The following is a 20593-nucleotide window of genomic DNA, read 5'->3' on the forward strand; positions in this document are numbered from 1 at the left end:
AGTATTTAGCATTATGAGAGGATTATCAAGTGTTTATTTTACTAAGAGGATAATCTCTTCACCTAATTGAAATAAGGAAGAAACAAAGCTGGGCGTGGACCCTTTGGCCAGAGCCTGAGTCTGCCTGATGCATGACCTTGGGCAAAACAAGGAATGCCCTCTGCCCGTTTCTCCTGTGGGACCCACGTCAGTGTAATCATCAGCTGGTGTCAAGGTGAAACTTGAGCTGAGGAGGTAACAGAGACTACAGTTCTACCCCATCATGCCCAAGGCCAGGACTGAATCCCCAGTACCACCAAAACAAAAAAACAAAAAGCAACCTCATTCCCAAACCTGATAGAGCAGCACTCATGAAATGATTCTCAGTCATGATGAAGAAGTATAATAATAAGAAATGCACACAAGCCATTGGACTGGATTTGTTAGTCATGAAGGAAAACATATATCCCACCCCCTTCACCAAACTCCCCCCACCCCCACTTTTTTAAAACTGGGGATTAAATCTAGGGGTGTTTAACCACTGAGCTATATCCCCACCCAGTCCTTTGAGACAGAGTCTTGCGAATTTGTTCAGGGCCTCACTGAATTGCTTAGGCTGGCCTTGAATTTACAATATTCCTGCCTCAGCCTCTTGACAAGCATGTGGCACCATGCCTGGTCTAGGGGCACTCTGTTACTGAACTACATCCACAGCCCTTTTTATTTATTTATTTATTTTTTTTATTTTGAGATAGGGTCTTGCTAAGTTGCCCAGGCTGGCCTCGAACCTGCCATCCTCCTGCCTCAGCCTCCTGAATTGCTGGGATTACAGGTGTTCACCACTATCTCCTCTTAATTCTTGAACTGTGAGCTATGACCATCTCTCTCATGAAAAGAAAAGGCCTTGGCTAGCGGGTAGTGGACAGGACTTCAACCTCTGGGGTCCCTGCTTCAACAGAGGCTCAAGAGAGTCTGGGCCAGCCTGTAGTTACAGAGTAATGGAAGGAGTGTGCCCCTCCAACTTGTCCGGTGGACAGACAGAACAAACTAACTTTCCCCATTTTCAGTTTCCTCCCTGGGAAGTGGGTTTAATGACAGGCCCTGACTATGATGCATGGGAAAGATGTCCTACTGGGGTTCATACACAGAAAAAGGTAGTAAGATGACTGAAAAATAACCTGGGTGTGTGTTTTTGACGAATTCATTCACTCCTTCATTGCCCACGATGAGTGTCTACTATGTAGCATTCGTGGATACCTCATTGAATAAATCAGACTGCACCTCTCCAGCTGATCTTTTTTAAACAGGATGGGAGTATTAAAGAGGTCAAGTGTTCCAATTTGAGTGTGGCTGTCTCCTGACAGTCACTTCCAAATGTGGAGGGTCTCAGCCGGGTTAGTGACAACGGGGCGCGACCTCATCCACCTTGAAAGATTCCTCTTCTACCCATCATTCACTTGTGGTCGGAGTAGTTCCCGACACCTTCAGATCCCCCACAGCTTCTTCAGTCCCTTTCTAGCCCTCTTTCCCTAGTTTTTTAGGAAATGAGTAAGAGATAAGAAGAGACTGAGAATCAAGCTTTCTTGGAAGAAACATAAGTAAACGAAAACTCGATTACAAGAAAAATAACAATGGCAATATATCCCTGACCTCAGTTATAAGGTGCACCATCAGTTTAGTTAATACGCCACCACTAATAACCAACGCGAGGCCCACAGACCGCAACCCCTCGGGCCTGCAGAGCACAGAGGTCTGGGCGGGAAGCACAGCCTACGCAGACAGGCGCCCGGGAGCTCAGCGAGCGCCCTACTCACTCGAGCGCGTTCCTCGCGGTTACACTCTGGCCAGCCCGGGGCCTGCGCGGGGCGGGGGGGCGGGGCCTGCGCGGGGGCGGAGCCTTCTCTGGACCGAGCGGCTCCGGGGCCCTCCCCTGCCAGGCTCCCGCGCGGGCGGGTTAAAGAGGCGAGCGGAGGCGGGCGCGGCTCACACTGCTGTGGCGCGCGGCTGAGCCGCACACGTGTCTCCCAGAGGACTCGGGTTCTGAGTTCCCCCAGCTCCTCACGCCCCGGAGGTTCGGGCGCCTCCGATCCCCTTGGTGTTCGCCCACCCGGCCCGCGAGAGCGGGACAGGATCAGTTCCCCGCGCTTAGTGGGCCAACTTGACCGAGCAACTTTGTCCCGGGAGCGGCGCGGGGGGGACGGGGGACTGCGCATGCGGAGCTCCAAATTCAAACAGCTGTTTCCAGAGGCTGCAGCGCCCGCGGACCCGGAGCCGCTGGGGCTGGGGGAAGCTCTCGCTAGGAGGCGGCCGCTCAGGAGCCATGGTGGACCGGGGCCCACTGCTCACCTCGGCCATCATCTTCTACCTGGCCATCGGGGCAGCGATCTTCGAAGTGCTCGAGGAGCCGCACTGGAAAGAGGCCAAGAAAAACTACTATACGCAGAAGCTGCATCTGCTCAAGGAGTTTCCGTGCCTGGGCCAGGAGGGCTTGGACAAGATCCTGCAGGTGAGCCGCCGCCTGCGCCCCCCAGTACACCTGAAGCGGGCGGGGCTTTAAGGGTGCCGAAGGGAAGACCCCACCTACAGGTTCGCGGAAGATCCTGGGTGACGGTGAGAATGTCTGTCCAGTTGTGGTTCAGGACGCGCGTATCTGTCGCTCACCCTGAGGACACGGAGATTCGTCGGGACTTAGTTTGCTCGGAGAGAACTTGGGGTTGACTCCCGGGTGAACTGGGCCCCGCGGTGTCTCGGTGTGGGTGTACGGGTGCCTCCCTTTTTGGAGGGAGGCTGTGGGGCGGATAAAGGCGTTTATCTTTCCTTGGAGACGCTCCCGGAGTCCGGGAGCCGAGCCGAGCGCCACCCTTCACGTCTCCACCTTCCCGGCTCCAGGGCCAGAGCCGCGCCCGCCGGGCTGTGCATCAGAACGTGAACTCCGCGGGGTTGCGGGAAGGCCCCCGGCGCGAGTCCCGCAAAGTCTCCGCAGGGGACCCTGTCGGCCTCGAGCCCGCGGGATGAGGGCAGGTGGCCGGAATGCTGGGGACACGTTCAGGCTTCCGGGGAGGCTTATCTCAGGGAGACATCCCTCAAGGGCTTGGAGTTAAACTTTGTGAAAGCAGCAGGTTGCCCAAAGGAGCCAAACTCGGGTAGTCCCTTTTCCGGGAGGAAGGAGTGAATGCGGAAGGGGACTTTCCTCCGGTCGGCTTTTGGGTCTTATTTTCTGGTGCACACGCCCAAGGGCATTGACCTCACTTGGGTAAACTGGGGCTGACCATCCTAACAGGGACCTTGGGCCAATTTCAGGACTGTTTCTTGAGGACTCAGCTGCTCATCTACTATTTTTGACCTTCAATAATGGCCTCGCCTCAGTAGGACAAGGACCAGGGTGGTAGATTATCCAAGGTGAGAGGAGATCTCATGAGGAACATTCAATGTACAGCAGCTCCCCCATACTTGAAGCCTGCCCAGCGTCTCATTGTCCAGCCTGTTTCCCACTATGTGAAATGGGAACGAACCTAGCCACATCTCTCCTTCCTGCCCTAGACTGTTGTCATGTTGAAAGTCTTCAGAAAACATGAAGACGACTTGCCGGCAGTATCCTCTTTTTGTCCCCAGATTAGATGGACATTCACACCGATGAGCGGAAGTTCCCGCTGGCAACTGGGCCTGTAGAAAATTGTCTTCAGAAAGGGGAGGTTTGGGGTAGCAGGTGCAGTGTTGCATTGCAGTGCAGTTTCCTGCCCTTGAGCAGTTTGTGGGGTGGAGGTAGAAGGAGGTGATGTTGTGGATGAATTTCAGAAGGTACTGGTTGACCAGGGTGTTGCCTATAATCCCAGCTACTGGGAGACTGAGGCAGGAGGATCACAAGTTCAAAGCCAGCCTTAGCAATTTAGCCAGGCCCCTAAGCAATTTAGTGAAACCCAGTCTCAAAAAAATCAAAAGGGCTGGAGATGTGACTCAGTGGTTAAGTGCCCTGGGTTCAATCCCTGGTACCAAAAAAAAAAAAAAAAAAAAAGGAAAGAAGGAAAATTAGAAGTGCTGGACTTGTAGCTCCATGGTAAAGCTCCTGGGTTAAATCCTCAGTGCAAAAAAATAAAAGTGCAGAAGAAGAAAAGAAGATCCTCTTAGCATGAGTTCTGGAACGGGAGGGGCTCCTGATGGGTATCTGCTGTATCTCTGTGTGTGTGGGGAGCGGGTCGCTTTATGATTTCCCTTGAGGAAATAATTCCACTGGAGAAGGAGAGTTTTTGTTTAGTTTGCTCCGGGGCTTTGTTTGGAGGGGGAGGAGGGCAGGCAGAGAAGATAAAGCCTTGAGCTGCCCTCTAAGTGTTCGCTGCTCCTCCGCCACTGCAGGGGAAGGAAGGAAAGAATTCAAGGCTAAATGTGGGAAAATAAACTTCAAAACACAAGGAGAAGGGAAGGGGGGTCCAGGGGCTAGGCAGCCGGGTGCAGCTGGTGGTGGTGGCTTTGGAGGCTGGACGGCTTCCTTAAGGTGTTTGAACAAACAGAAGGCCTCCTCTTTTGAGGTCCTGCAAAGTCTTAACAGTTGTCCCCCCAAAAGTAGGTAGTGCTTTTAGAAAGAGGGTTTAGGCACCAGGGCAGTCTGAGTTGGATATGATTATAGATTAGTTCTTTTTCTTTTTCTTTTCTTTTTTGGTACTGGGGAGTGAACCCAGGGTACTCTATCGCTGAACTACATCCCCAACCCTTTTTATTTTTTATTTTGAGACAGGGTCTTCTAAGTTGCTTAGGGCCTCTAAGTTGTTGAAGCTGACCTCGAGCTTGTGAGTCTCTTGTTTCAGCCTCCCAAGTCCCCGCCACATTACAGACTTGTGTCACCAGGTCTGTAGATAAGTTTTTTTTTTTTTTTTTTTTTTTGTGGATTGAACCTGGGGCCTTGTGCATGCCAGGCAGGTGCTCTGCCACTGAGCCACATCCACAGTCCTCTGGCTAAGTTCTTAAACATGGGCAGATCTGTCCCTGTTTCTAGCCAAATAAGCTCTGATCGATCCCAATTGGGCAAGTCCCCTCCCTTCACAGGAAAACCCAAGAAATGAAAACGGACCAGTGGAAGCATTTGCCAGGATCAGTTTTATTCTGCAAAAGTCCAATTTGCTCGGCTTTCTGATCTGTGACTTGGGGCACTGCCTCAAGCCTCAGGAAATTGGTCTAAGCAAAAATGAAAACTCAGAAATCTTCTTTCCCATCTGGTTGCTTGGGCATTTTCCACCTAAGGTTCTGTGCTTTTACTGGTTCTGAATTGCCTTGTAATCATAAAAGAATCCCTGGTGAGGAATTCCTGGGGTAGGAGCAGGAGGTAGCAAGCTTTTGGAGGGTGGAGTATGCTGTCTGGGTTGTGGTTTGTTTTTCTTTTGCTGCAAATTGTGTGTCTGCTTTCAGATGCATGAGAGAGAGGTAAAGCACCTTTCTTGAGAAGTACTCCAGAATTGTCAGGTGCTTCCTCCCCTGATCATGTTGTGGTTGAACCCTGAGGCCCAGGCCAGCTTTCAAGTGCTCAGCGCCACTCCAGCCTGGGACCACGTGGTTGTTCCTTCCTACCTTCGGGACCATCTTGAATGGGTGCTCCTCCAGATTTTTGGTGGCCTGTTCTCCCAGCCTCTGGTCAAAATTTTCCCTCTCTACATCGCAGAGGCCCCACAGGGGAAGTTAGCATATAAGCACCACCTACTCTGTGTTGGTCACTGTGGGTGGATTATCTTGATTTTATGAGAGGGCACAGGCTGGTTTTGCCATCTGGCTTGGCCAGTTTCCCATCAAGCCAGTTAACTTACCTTTGCCTTCTTTCCTCATCTGCAGAGTGAGTTTTGGTGAGGTTCCAGGAAGGGAGAAGCATGAGGCAAGGTATGTATAGAAAGCAGGCAGGTCTGCCCCTAGCATTTGTTGAGCACCGAGCACTAGCCAAGCAGGGCACCTTGCCAGGTACTTCACCTGCATTATTTCAAGGACTCTTTACAGTGACCTTATGTATTATGGAAAGGAAACCGCCACCCAGAGAAGTCAAAGTGGCACAGTGACACCACAGGAGGCATGGCCTGGGGATAACCAGGCAGTTGACTTCAAGAGCCTGCACCCTGGTCTACTCTTGTCCTCCCTGTTGGGCCTGCGAAGGGACGCCGTTGAATTGTGGCTCTGTAAGTGAGCTTAGTAAATTGGTTCAACTGGACTCTGGTCTGCTGGGAAATTCTATTTTCTGTTTCCTCTAGAACAGACTGTGATACACACGGTCTTCTCTGGTGTCTTTGCCTGGCTGACCCGGCGTCACCTGCATTACTGAAGTATGGCATCAGTTCACCCATGTGTACTTCTCCTTTTGGAGTCCCCACTTCCAGCCCCTTAACAGAAGAGAGGAGGGTTGAGTGGAAGGGAAGGAGTGGCCGTCCTCAGCCTTCGGCCTCTGGTTCACAGTGATCGTAAACAGGAGGATCTGAGGGCTCACCATGCACCGGGCGCTTTGAATAAGTACTTCGTAGACACTCTTAATTTAGTCTCGAGGACCACCCCATGAATAAGGAAAATAAAAGTATACGACGATGGGACCTGTCCAGAATCTTAGAGTGCAGTCAGGTTTCCCATCTAAGGGTGTCCTATTTCACAGGATGTGGGAATTCATTCTCGAGCGTTTAAGAAGTGGCCGGGCACTGGGTAAGATTCTGAGTTGCTGGGAGAAAGGATAAATAAACTCGTCCAGAACAAGACCGTGGATGTGGGCCGCCACACAGGTGTTCGGGAGGCTTTCCCCCACTTTTTTGGTACCAGGGATTGAACCCAGGGGTGCTCAACCACTGCACCACATCCCCGGCCCTTTTTATATTTTATTTTGAGACAGGGTCTCGCTAAGTTGCTTAGGGCCTCACTAAATGACTGAAGCTGGCTTTGAACTCGCAATCCTCCTGCCTCAGCTTCTTTGGCCACTGGGATTACAGGTATGCACCACTGCACCTGGCCAAGAGGGTCTCTTAGTGAGGTAATCCAGTCCAGTCTGAGGGGCCAGGGAGGGTCTCAGGAGATGACTTCCAGCCAGAGTAGGGTCTTGGAATTTGAAATTCACTGGGAAAAGAAGTGGGGGAAAGAGTCCCCACAGGATGGATGGTGGCCTATTCTTGCTTAGGGAGGGAGATGGGGCTTCTTGAGTGCTCCCTGAGATTCCCAGGTCTCCTGGGGCTAAGGTAGGGTCACCCTGGTTCTGCCTTCTGCTGTGGTATCCCAGGCTGAATTCTGAGTTTTTCTGGACCTCTCACATAGCTAGCCTGTTCCTGCAATCCTTGGATCCCACTGACCTCTTTCCCTTCTAAGTGCCCAAGTGCATTATCACATTTCAAGGTTTTCTGCGCAATCCTGCTTTCATTTTCTGCATACTTACTACTATTTATATACTCCGGTCTAGAGTAGTAGGTTAATTCCAGTTTTGAAGTTCTGACATCCTATTACTAATACCTGTCTTCTTCCCCAAATTTGAAAAATAAATCCACTATCCAGTGTGTGGCCATAACATCTGGCTGAAATGCTTTGTTTGGGCACACTGAATTTTTTCTGCACAGCTGAGGGTTAATGTGTACACCCCCTTTGTTTCCAGCCTTGGTGGAAATTGTAAAACTCACTGGTCCACTTAACTGCCTTTGTAAGTTCAGGGACCACAATAGAGCTTTTGATTCTGGAGGATTTTGGAGGCCTGTGCACCATTAGCTCCAGCTCAAATTCTGACCGTCTAGGACTGCAGAAGTGGCAAGTGGGTGAGTTAGGTGTTTGAGAGGAAATGGAAGGAAGAGGTCCCTGGCTGATGGCTTGCTTTCTTATTTATGTTTCACTCAAAAGTTGAGGGCTGCTATAACAAAAAGCAAAACAAAACCAGAACTTACACATTAATAAGTCCGCCTTTGATAACTGCCTGACTTGAGTTTGGCCAAAGTGAATTTTTATTAAAGCATTTTAAGAGTTTTGCTAGCGCCCTTGAGATGTTGACAGTCGTGGGCACAGTAATGGAGAATTGTTGAGGGCAGAAATTTGTAAGTGTTGAAAGGTTCCAGTAGAGCTGGGGAGCCTTAAAGGAGGGGCCACAGGGAGGTGGTGATTGCTGCTTCTGAGTATTTTCCTGGGGTTTTGCCCTATTTATAGTCTGGTGTTTAAAAGAAACACAATCTTCTGGATTTGGATGCTGTGCTTGGCTGGCCCTGACCTCGGTCCAAAGGCTTTTATCTTGAACTTGGCTGTTTGCTGTCACGTTGGTCTCAGCCTCGAAGCTGTGTGTGTGTTTGGGTTGGGGGGCGGGGACCGGGAAGTGTGCAGCTCTGGGGAGCAGAGGAGCCAGGTTCCTGACCCAGAGCGCCCAAGACTGTCTTTGTGCCAATTGGAATGCAGTATCTGAGATTCTCCAAGAGCTGGTGGGCCAGAGGTAGTGGAGGAGAATGAGGTAGGTGACCACAGGGAAGCACATGAAGTACATCTGCTTCCTCCCGTGGTGCCCTCGGGAGTGGAGGAGGCAGAGGTAAGTCTCAGGCGATTTCACGGAGTCCCCTTGGATGCCTGGAATAAGGCAGAGGACAGCTTGCTGTGTCCTCCGCAAGGAAGGCTTGATATGGCTAAGACATGTGCCCGAAGCAGGGCTCTTTATCCAGGTGCCACCACAGAGCCTGAGCTGGTGCTGTGACAGTCACCTCTGGGCAATGTGCCTGGTGGGGCTGGGGTAGCCGCACGCCATAGCTTGCTTAAGCCAGTACTCGTAGGAGGCAGTTGCCACCGTGGGTTGAGTTTTTCCCTTTTTTCTTCTTTTGGTGCTAGGAATTGAACCCAGGAGTACTTTATCACTGGGCTAAATCCCCAGCGCTTTTTACAATTTTTTTTATTTTGATGCTAGGCTCACCTATAATCCCAGTGACTCAGGAGGCTAAGACAGGAGGATCATAAGTTCAAAGCCAACCTGGGCAATTTAGTGAGACCCTATCTCAAAATAAAAAGGGCTGGAGATGTAGCTCAGTGGTAAAGTAGGAACCTTAGGAACCCTTGGGTTCAATCTCCAGTGCAATTATTTTTTTTTTTTTAATTTTTGAGATAGGGTCTCACTGAGTTGCTGAGGACCTCACTGGGTTACTGAGGCTGGCCTCAAACTTGTGATCCTCCTGTCTCAACCTCCTAAGTCTCTGGGATTACAGGTGTGCACCACCATACCCAACTGTAGTTTGAGTTTTCTTTATCCAAATGCTTGGGATCATAAGTGTTTAGAATTTTCCAGATTTTGAAATATTTGCACATACATAATGAGATATCTTGGGGGTCTAAACATGAAATTCATTTTTTTCTTGTACAACTTATACACATAGCCTAAAGATAATTTTATATAGTATTTTCAGTGTATGTGCATGACTGTGATCCAACATGTCTGGTCAGGTGTGAAATTTTCCAATTGTGATGGCACGTTGGCATTCAAAACGTTTTGGATTTTGGAGGATTCTGGAATTTTGGAGTAGGAGTACTCAACCTACCTAGGATTGCTGCTCTGAGATACTCAGCTCTGTGGTGAGGAGGGCCATGCAGAGACGTGGTATTTTAAATGGTATTGCAAAGAATCAGGAAGACCTTCCTAGATCTTGATGCTAGGGATCAAATCCATGACCTTGGGCATGCTAGATACCTGCTGTACCACTGAGCTACACTCTCAGCCTTGATTATTTTTATTGATTGATTGATTGATTGATTGATTGATTATACCAGGGATTGAACCCAGGGGCGCTTTACCACTGAACCACATCCCCAGCCCTTATTAATATTTTATTTAGAGACAGGGTCTCACTGAGTTGCTTAGGATCTCACTAAGTTTCTGAGGCTGGCTTTGAACTCACAATTCTCCTGCTTCAGCCTCGGGAGCCTAGGTTTATAGGAGTATGTCACTGGGCCCTGCTGAATTTTTTTGTAGTATAAAACAAACAATGTTTCCTTTGTTAGTCAGTTCTAATTGTACAGTTCAGTAGAGTTAAATGATGTTGACCTTCACTGTTGTGAAGCAGACCTCCAGGACCTTTTCATTTTGCATAACTAAAGTGACACCCATTAAACAGTAATTTTCCTTTTCCTTCTCCACCCGGCGGCTGGTAGCCACCATTCTACTTTCTGTTTCTGTGACTTTGGCTACTTCAGATATCTCATGTACGTTGAATCATACAGCATTTGTCTTTTCATGTGTAAAATGGCATAACCACTGTGGAAAATAGTATGGTGGCTCCTCAGCTAAAAGCAGAACTACCAAATTATGCAGCAGTGTCACTTTTGGGTATCTATCAACTGAGTTTTTCAAGGAACTAGAAAAAGAAGGGAGGGCTGGTGGCTCCTTTCCCATAGCCCCCTGGGAGGTATAGTATTGCATCATGGTCCTGCTGGGCTGCAGCCCCATGCCAGGAAGGTAAGGGTCAGATGACGAAGCCCTTCTGGGTTGAGCCAAGGAATTTGAACTCCTTCAGATTTTTGTGTTTTTCAAGTAGGGGAATGGATAACATTTTAGAAGGTTCCCTCTTCTTCATAGTCATTTGCAACTTTAAACAAGTGGAATATTTGACCCTAAATTAACGGCACTTCTGTGGGCTGATGCTTCACCCCGTGGGTGTTCTGATAAGGCTCTCCTCCTTCCTTCTCCTTCTGCTGTGATGGAGGGTGGGTTTTCCCAGAAAACCCATAGGGCCTCCTGCCCCCCCTTAGAGGACTGGCCCCCTTTCAGCCAGCTTTCAGTTTTGTTACCTCTCTCCCTACCAGGAACCCCTGGAGAGGTCCCACCGGGGCCCTTGTCTGTCCTAAGACACTCCCTCGGGTTTGGCCTTCCTGTATTGTCCCTCGCTGTCAACGGGGAGGCGGTGTGCCCCGCCCTGCTCTGCTTCCTGAGGCCTTAGGCTTCGGGTGAGGAAATACCCTGTCCCCAAAAAACCCAGAGACCTGAGCAAGGTGAGGTGGAAGCACACAGGGGACCCTCCCTGCTGGCGGTCATTTTTGTGTGTTGAAGCTCCAGAGCCTGGAGGGTCTTCCCCCTCAGAGCTCAGTCCAGGCGGGCAGAGGAAATTGGGCCGCAGTGGGGAAATGAGGGGAAATCCAATTTGAAGTGATGAGTGATGGGTTGCAGATGGTGGAGGCCGGGGACAACGACGAGGGTTGTTGGGCCACGGAGGGTTCAGTTCCTGTTTCCTGAAGTCTGTAGAAGAAGCCCGTGGCCTCCAGGGGACCTGGCTGCTAACGGATCCTAGCCTCTGCCCTCAGGGAGCCCCTAATCTGGAGGCTGTTTCCTAAGAGCTGTTAGGAGCTTGTCGTGGAGAGATGGATTTTTTACTCCTGGCCTTAAAGAAGACAGTTGTGAAGGACAGCGTCGCTGGCGGTCCTGTGAGTGTTCGGTGGATGCCTGCCGCACCAGGCATTGGGTGGCATGTTACTTGTATCTCCTCAAACCAGGCCTGCAGGTTAGCAGTCATTACTGTTTGCACTGTGCAGGAAAATGCAGGCCAGGTGACTTACCTAGGTAAGAGCGCTGAGATTGGACCCTGCCTCTGGCTCAGCCTTCGGTCCTGTCCATAGGTGGAGGGACTGGGGTTGACAGGCTTGGGCAGAGAGGAAGATGGTAGGAGCCAACAGTTACAAGCACTCCGTGGCTGTGGCCATGTGAGCTGTTGCGCTGCTTCATCGCGTTGAAATCCCACCAGCAACCCTCTGCAGCAGGCTCTGTGACCTCACAGTGGAACAGACCCCACAAGTTAAAGCACTTGCCCCAGGCCTTGCAGTTAGGAGAATCAGGAGGTGGGGACTGGAACCAGAGCCAGCACCCAACCACTGTGCTCTTCATTAAGCTGCAGTCAAGGTGGATAAAGCGGAACCAAGGCACAGGGCTGTGTGGGGGCCTCTCTCATCTAAGCTGCACAGAGCTGAGCTTTCAGGGAACTACCCTTTGTGCCTTGAGCGCATCTTCTCAACTCTGGTAGCACAGCCTCTCCCTGGTGCCCATAGAACATGTACCCTTGTTAGACAGAATGCCCGGTGCATGTAACAGAGGGCTCCCTAAATATTAGCTGCTGTCCTGTACCCCACTTCTGGGTGCCTTGTCCCTGAAACTCCCTGCAGACCCCACTGTTGAGCTCCTAATTTGAAGATAGGGACAATGGAGGCTAATAAAATCCCTGTAGAGCCACCCATCATTTTCCATTTCTTGAAATTAACCACAACTTGCCCCCCAAGAGAGTTATAGTCAATGCCTGAAAATGTGAAAAGGTCACTCTTCCTCCCTCCAGTCCCCGCCTTGGTTAAACCTTTTGGAGAATTCCTGGGTCCAGAGGACCTCGCTGTATCCTCCCTGGATGGTGGCTCTGCAGGATCTGAGGTCAGAGGTGGCCCTCCTTGGGGGCAGACACCACCAGCCTTCTCAGAGAGTGCTTGGTAGTCAGGACTCTGGCTGGCTTTGAAATGTACATTCTTTTTCCTCTCCCTCATCTAAATATTTAGGTTTCCTGCTGAAACTTTTTTAGCAGGACTGTGTATTGCTGGCTGTTGTCACCTCCGTGTCCCCCTGTAATCTGCCTGCAGCTGCTTAGCCCCTCGTAGGAGGGGCCACTCGCCCCAAATCTGGAGAGAAGCTCTGTAGGGCAGTTGTTGGCAGGACCAGCCTTGCCTGATTGTGCCGCCTGGAGCTGGCCCTCTGGTTGCTGGGGGCCTTGTTGGCTGCATCCGGAGGGGTGTACACCCCAGAGCCCCTCCAATGCTCCGTGTGGCCCATACTTGTGGCCTCCTCCCAACCACTGCATAGAAAGGCTGGTTCTAACCAGGATTCCGGTTTCACTTACGTACTGGTTTGTGCTGTGGGGCCCTGGCTGGATTTTACCTCTCAGGATTCATGCATTCGTTGAAGAAGGCTTTGCACGCCTGTTAAACTAACTGGACTCAAGAACCTGACATGGCAGAGGCCACATCTCCCCGTCCCTGGGCCTATGTTACCAGGCCCAGCTCTCCAGAGCTGCCCAGTAAGGATGTGGGTTTTAGTGTAAGTCAGTGAGTGGTCTTTTGTGCCCGGGTACCCAGCATAGTGCTAGGCCTAGGGGGACAAAATGTCAGGAGGGACTGAGGCTCTTTAAAGGTAGATTAAGCCACGTGAGCTAGGCCTAGACTCTGGCCCTTAGTTTTACAAGCTCTGAATCGTTTAAAGAGGGAGGTGCCCTAAAATTTGCTCCCACTTTCCCCTTCAAACTGGATGGGGCTGGATAAGGACAGGCTTCAGTTTTTTTTTTTTTTTTTTTAATTGACCTGTAATAATCATATATATTTATGGGACACATTATGACAATTCAATACCTGTGTACAATGTGTGATCATCAAATCAGGGTCGTTAGCATTTCCATCTCTTAATCACTTCTGTGTGCTTAGCATTTGAGTTCCTCTCTCCTAGTTCTTTATAAAATGTGTAACAAATTGTCATACACTGTAGTCACACTCGGTGCAGAAGAACACAGAACTTACCCTTAAGGACTTCGGCTTCCACACGAAGTGAACACGAGGTGTCTGTCTTTGTGCCTGGCAGAGATAGCCTTTCAAGTGCCACCTGGGATGTAGCCCCAGCTCCCTGTCTTTACAAATCATAAGACCCTGAGCACATTGCTTCCTCCAAAAATGGGGCTAGGTATCCCCCCTTCTCGTGCGGGCGGTAAGTATCCCGAGAAAAAGGTTGGCAGTGCCGCCTGCAGCTCGCTGCTGACTTTCCCTCGTGATGGAGGCTCCACAGAACAAACAGCTCTCCTCTCTGGGTCTGAGTATCTCCAGGAACGCCACCCCCCCCACTTGTCTCAAGGAACCCCCCAACCTCTCTGATTGTCTCCAGGAACCGCCCCCCCCCCAACCTTGTCTTGTAAATTCCCCACAAACTCCTTTCCCAGCTAGAAGAAGGGCCTGGCAGTGCATGTGAATGGTTAGCAGGTCCCTGTCCTAGGTCCTGGGCTGGGTGCTGGACTGGCTGTGGAGGGGAGCCATGGTCTCTGCTTTTAAGGACCTTGAGATCGTAAATGTCCAGTCCCCATTCAGATATTTATTAAGCACATACTATGTACTAGGCGCCTGGTCCTGTTTGAGGACCCTTGCAAACAGAATGAGCCCTGATTCCGCCTGGCTTTGGGGGAACATCCCGGACTGCACACTGCGGAACCCAGAAGGCACATGCAGGAGCCCCGCTGGCCAAACGTGCCTGCACCCCTCCCTTGTTTACCTCAGAACCCTCCCAGAAGGAGCCAGGGAAGGCCCCTGCTGTTTGCGGGAGGCAGCAGGGTGCTATCCCTAGCTGATAACACCTTGGTGTGACCAGAGCTCTTGACCCATCCTACAGGGAGGGAGTGGACATGTGTGCAGGGTGTTACCTGTAGCACCTGGGTGACAACACCCACAGTCCTCTAAGACGCTTGCAGACACATGGCTTTGTGCCTGTGCCGCTCCGCTCCCCACCCCTTTGCCGAGGGTCCCTGTAGACCCCTTCACTTAAGGCCTTCATCCTGTGGGCCTGACTCTGGGAATGCCATTCCATTGGTTAGACGGGAAACCTAGGCTCAGTTAGTGATTACGCTGGGGCAGGACTGGGCATAGGGCTAAGTTCAGGTTAATGCTGCTGGAGGTCCCAGGCTCTGGGCCATTCTTTGCTAAACCGTTTCCCATCTCATTCCTAATCCCTTTTTAAATTGTCTTTAAATCCAAAACCTCTTGACAGCATTTTGGGGTGCACAGAAATTCTGCTTACATTACCCCCTTTGGCCTGCTTTGTATCCTAACCTGCCCAACACGCCCCACCCTGTAATCCTGACCACCAGCTTCCCCACCGCTGGTGAGTTCTAGGACAAGAAGCAGAAGATGAAACTGGTGAGCCAGAGGCTCAGAAAGGAGGATGTTTTTCTGGGTCGACTGGAGCCTCAGGCAGAAGGGGTCTGATTGTGGCCTCTGCTCCCCAGGGAGTTTCTCCTGTGCTGGACTCTGCTCCCTGTGAGTCTCCGCCCCGGGAACTTCTGGCTGGTGTCTTCAGCCCCTCTCTGAGGTTGCAGAGGTGGCTTGTGCTCAGGGCACTCGCCCTGGCAGCAAATCATAAACATGTGAAGCTGGAGGGAGCTTAGTGGTTATTTGACTGGCCTCTGGCCTCCCAGAGCCAAGGCCCAGACCTTGGGGGAGGTTATGCAACATCCAAGGCTACCCTGCCCACCAGGGGCGGGGGAAGTGTAATAAAGGAGCAATTAGAGCCTGGTGGGGCAGTGAAGGAACTAGTGGCCCCAAACAGGAGGTCAGTCAGTCAAAGGTGTTTGTCGCACCTGCTGATGGGTCTTCTCTCGTTGTGCCCAGCAGTCAGGGACCCTGATGGTCAGGTCATAACCCCACAAACTGGAAAACCCTTAGGTGTCTCCTCCCTGAGACTCAGAGCCTAAGACCTCGCAGGGCCTGCCAGGTGATTTAAACTCTGCTGTCTGTGTGGGCTCACCTCTTTCTCCTACCCTGATCCTGGCCTCAGGGCAGGCAGGAGATTTGGGGGGCCCTCTTGCACAGGAGGAGAGGCAGTCTGCATTCCCACACAATGAGGACAAGTTTCAGCTTTTACCAAGAACGCGAGGTTTATATGTGCCGGTGACAGATGATGTTGGGTTTGGGGTTGGCAAGGACAGAGACAGGCACTGTGGCCATACAGACACACAGAGCAGTAATGACTTGTAAGAGATAAGCGATGGAGGCAGAAAGGTCAAATAACTGAGTCAAGGTCACACAGCTAGCAAGTGGCTTGAACCCAGGCCTTGAGTCCAGAGCCCACCCCCTGCAAGTTGCCTCTCATTCATGCACCATGACGTCTATGTTATGGCCAGGCTTACGGACTTCATGTGTGTGTTTGTTACTGGGAGTTGAACCCAGGAACCTTCTACCTCTGAGGTACATCCCCAGTCCTCTTTTGCTGTTTAATTTTATTTTGAGACAGTGTCTTCATAAGGTGCCAAGGCTGGCCTCCAACTTAGGATCTTCCTTCCTCAGCCTCCCAAGCTGCAGGGATTACAGACATTCGTCACCTTATCTTAAGGATCCAGCTAGGCCACAAGCTCGGCTCTTGAGACTGGGTTTTCTACAGGCACCCCATTGCTCCCAGCATCCGGGAAGAAGTGCACTGTGCACTTGCTCGCTGGCCCCTTGGCTGAGCACTGCACTGTTCGGTCTTGCAATTTCTGACACCAAAGTGCTATTTCCTGGCTGCATGAACCGTATATGTAGGTTGCTTTGCTATTTTGATCATGAAAGATAAATTTTTTTTTGGTGTGGGGATTGAACCCGGGGTGCTTACCTACTGAGTCACAGCCCTTTTTATTTTTTATTTTGAGATAGGATCTTGCTAAGTTGGTGATGCTAACCTCAAACTTGCAATCCTTCTGCCTCAGCCTCCTGTCCCTGGGATTACAGGCATGTGCCACCACACCTGGTGAGCATGAAAATTTTACAGCAGGAAAACCTTGGTTATGTACGTGGGTGCCCCAGCTCCGAGATGGGGCTGTCGACTGTGTTCTCACCTCCAGCCCCCCACCTTCATCAGAGCCCTAAGGGGCCCTTGACCATTACACTTCCTGCCCCTTGGCAAGTCTGTGGATCAGAGGACCCTGAGACTGAAAACCCCAGAAAGAGTCACAGAACCAGAGGGAGGTGTAGCTGTCTCTAACTAAGCTGTGGTCACTGGGTCTCCACATGTCCCGCCAGCTCATTGTCAGCTACACCCACCCTTTTTTTTTTTTTTAAATTAAAATATTTTTTATTTTTACAGACACATTTTGATTCATTGTACACAAATGGGGTACAATTTTTCATTTCTATGGTTGTACACAGTGTAGATTCACACCATGCATGTAATCGTACATAGAAATAGGGTAATACTGTTTCATTCTACTTTTTTTCCATCCCCTTTTTCCTCTACACCATCCAAAGTTCCTTCATTCTCCCCCCCCCCCCTTATATATTGTCATGCACTTATCAGGGAAAACATTGGGCCTTTGGTTTTTTGGGCTTGGCCTATTTCACTTAGCATGATATTTTCCAACTTCATCCATTTACCAGCAAATGCCATAATTTTATTCTTCTTTATGGCTGAGTAATATTCCATTGTGTATATATCACAGTTTCTTTATCCATTTGTCAATTGAAGGGCACCTAGGTTGGTTCCACAATCTAGCTAGTGTGAATTGAGCTGCTATGAACATTGATGTGGCTGTGTCAGTGTAGTATGCTGATTTTAAGTCCTTTGGGTATAAACTGAGGAGTGGGATAGCTGGGTCAAATGGGGGTCCATTCCAAGATTTCTGAGGGATCTCCATACTGCTTTCCAGAGTGACTGCACCAATTTGCAACCCCACCAGCAATGTGTGAGTGTGCCTCTTTCCCCACATCCACACCAACCCTTATTAATGCTTGTGTTCTTGATAATAACCATTCTAATTGGAGTTAGATGAAATCTTAGGGTGTAGACCCACTCTTTTGACATGTCCCCACTTTGGCTGTCTCCAGGGTTAACCCCTGGCAAGAGTCTGGTCTGCACCTTGGGGAGGGAATTCCTTTCCCCTGGGGATCCCTGCTGTCCAGAATCTTCTGCACAGCCAGGGACTGGGAGGTTACTTTGCAGCATGCTGAGGACTCCAGAGGGCCCTTGGTGGATGCTTATTTTGGTGAGGGTGCCCTTTGTGCCTAATGCAAGGTTCTTGCTCCACCCATGTCCCTTGGTGCAGGTGGAAGTGGGCACCAGTTTACTGACTGGAGGAGAAAGATGCCAACCCCGTACCTTCTCACCACTGCTGTTAACCTAAAACCTCACCCCCTGGGCTGCGGAATGGAGTGCATCCTGCCAGTGTTGGCTTTGGAAGGGTGCCCTTCCCTTCTCGGCATCCCTGTCCCCTGCAGCAGCCAGCGGGAGGCCCCTCCTCCAGGGGGTGAGTGGTGAGCAGGCCAGGCTGATGCGGGAGTGTCTTGTCAGCAGCCTCTCCCCCTCAAGGGGGCAGGAAGAGGGAGGGGGTCTTGATGCATGACTTTTTGCCGCCCCGCCCCCTGCCACCCCAGACTCTAGTCCAGCCCTGCTGGCCACTTTAATCAATGGCCCCCTGAGTTGAGCTTACCACCCACATTTGGGGGCTTAGAAGACAACCAGTTGCTGGGCAGGCTTACCCAACTTGCTCTGTGTGGCCAGGCAAGGTCACTGCACCTCTGTCTCAGCCAAGGACTTGCTTACCGAGGCCATTAAACCCCGAGTGCCCTGCTCACATTGGCAGCACCTTTACCCGATATTGGAACAATGCAGAGAAGACTCACCTGGCCGCTGCCAATGACACATTTGCGAAGCATTCCATCTTTTTCATTGGACGTGTTTAACAGAAAACAAAAAACAGCCCGAGTGCCAGCTGTATGTCCAGTACTCAGTTAAAGGTGGTAGGAATTAAGGGAGACACTTGACACCATTTGCCTTTGAGGTTGGTGGGGCCTTGTGCGGGGGGGGGGGGGGGGGGGGTCACCATGCAATGCATGTTAAGGATTAAGTGGGGGCAGGGCAAATGGGCGGGACCCTAGGGGCTCCTAGGTAGGAAGTAGCTGCAGACTGGGACTGTTAGGGGAGGGTCCCCTGACCCTGAGTCTGGAGGTTCCTTCCTTGGGGCCCCACCACTGTCTGGGCGGCCCTTACCCGTCAGGGCACATTGCACAGGGGACTTGTCTTATCTGCACTCCTCCACTCCTCCCCACAAGCCCTTGACTTGTGCCCCATTGGATCCCAAACCTAGAGGGTAATTATTAATGAATGTCCTGAGCCATGAAGCTGCATTCCTCCTTTGGCCTCTCCCAGCGGCCCCCAGACTCAGGCAGCACAGATGCAGCCTCCTTTGCCACCTCCAATCCAGGAAACCACCTCATCCTCCCTGTGGGGCCCTGCCTGGCCAGGCTCTCCCCCACTGAGGGCACGCTCTGGGGCTGACCACACTCCACACCTTCATCTTGCAGGGCCCTCCTGGCGGGGACATGGTGTTCTCTGTGTGGACAGGTCCATAGGTTACCTGGTGAAAGTACATCAGCACCTCCCTTGGAGCGTGACTCCTGGGGCTGAGGCAGGGCAACCTCAGGGTCATGGAGGGTACTTTGGGGTACAGTTCTAGAAGGTTCCTGTCCTCATCAAACCCATTGGGACTTTGGTTAGTTTTGATTCCATCTCTCTTGAAAATGTTCTTTTCTCCTTTGTTCCGTGTTGGGGTCACTGTGTACATATCCCCCCCCCACCCCCACCCCTGTACTGGGGATTGAACCCTGTGGTGCTCTACCACTGAGCTCTTTTTAAATTTCTTTTGAGACAGGGTCTCCTGTTGCTCAGGCTGGTGAGTAGCTCCTGAGTAACTGGGATTACAGGTGTGCACCACTGCCCCCAACTACTGTGGACCTGTTACCTTCCCCATGTGCTAAGCTTCCTGAAGCCAGCTTCCCATCCTGCACACCTCTTCCCCACGGCTCTGTGCACACGATTTAATCGGCATTTATTGATCAAATCAGTGGGCTCTGGCTGGGGCCTGGGAGACCCTTAAGCAGACAGGCAGGAGCTGGGGTGCACAGCTGCCCCAGGGAGGGAGGGGCAGTTTCTATTCAGTGATTCTCAAAGTAGGTCTGAGGTATGAGCCAGACTTCAAATTATAGAAAAACAAGTTGAGGGTGGGGAATAAGGACAGCAAAGAGGTGCAAGTTAAAGTGTGTGGTTCTCTGTTAGCATTGAGTCATGAAAACTCAATTTAAAAACAGAAGCCAGGCAGGACCCAGTTGGGGAGACAGGATTATTGATGACTTTCTTTGCCTCTCACATTTTCTGTAATGTGGTTATATTGCTTTTACAACAACGAACTCAACTTTTTAAAGGATAAAATATATGCATACATTGTGTCCACTTCTATCCTGTTTATTTTTAATGTAGAGGTACATGAAGTTCATAAACAGGGTTTTAACGGAATGTACTCAGAGGCCGGGTGTGGAGGCACGTGCCTGTAATCCCAGCAGCTCCAGAGGCTGAGGCAGGAGGATGGGAAATTCGAGGCCAGTCTCAGCAACTTAGGCTCTAAGCAACATAGTGAGACCCTGATCTAAATGAAAAATATAAGGACTGGGATGTGGCTCAGTGGTTGAGTGTCCCTGGGTTCAGTCTCTAGTAAACACACACACACACACACACACACAAGAACGAACTCTGAAAACACAACACTTAAGTAGTCACTGAACGGTGTATTGTGGTCCAGGCTTAGCTATAGGGTGGTAACGTGTCCATCAGCAGTGCTGTGGACAGTTGGAGGCATAGAGTGTTGGAGACAGGAGAAACCACGGGGCCTTTGGCCTGCAGACTAAGAGGTTTGAGATCGGATACCGAGCTTGACCCAGGCCAAGCAGAGCCTGGGACAGCCCATCTGACTGTTCCCATGTCCTGTGCAAGGGAGGGGTCCCCAGAGGCCCACAGACAAGTCTTGTCCTGGCTTCTATGTGCTTCCAGCTAAGCCAAGCCCCAAAGGGCCCAAAAAACCTTGCCCTGAACAGAAAACATGAGCACAGGCAAAACTGAAACAGCCAGGACCATATGTGTCTT

At 50.8% G+C, this 20593-nt stretch overlaps 1 protein-coding gene across 2 annotated transcripts in view; it reads left to right on the plus strand.

Moving 5' to 3' along the window:
- Positions 1-1952: 1952 nt before the first annotated feature.
- Positions 1953-20593, plus strand: part of KCNK5 (potassium two pore domain channel subfamily K member 5) — a 42606-nt gene continuing 23965 nt past the window's right edge. Inside the window, exon 1 of one of the 2 annotated variants that reach the window (XM_079148355.1) lies at positions 1953-2485. In XM_079148355.1, coding sequence (XP_079004481.1) covers positions 2300-2485 — 186 coding nt within the window. In that variant the 5' untranslated portion in view covers positions 1953-2299. Of the gene's footprint in view, positions 2486-6673; positions 8405-20593 lie in introns of those variants that run through there. The other variant, XM_079148356.1, reaches the window with a different exon arrangement.

The sequence above is a fragment of the Sciurus vulgaris genome (assembly GCF_902686455.1).
Source record: "Sciurus vulgaris genome assembly, chromosome: 7".
Taxonomy (NCBI): Eukaryota; Metazoa; Chordata; class Mammalia; order Rodentia; family Sciuridae; genus Sciurus; species Sciurus vulgaris.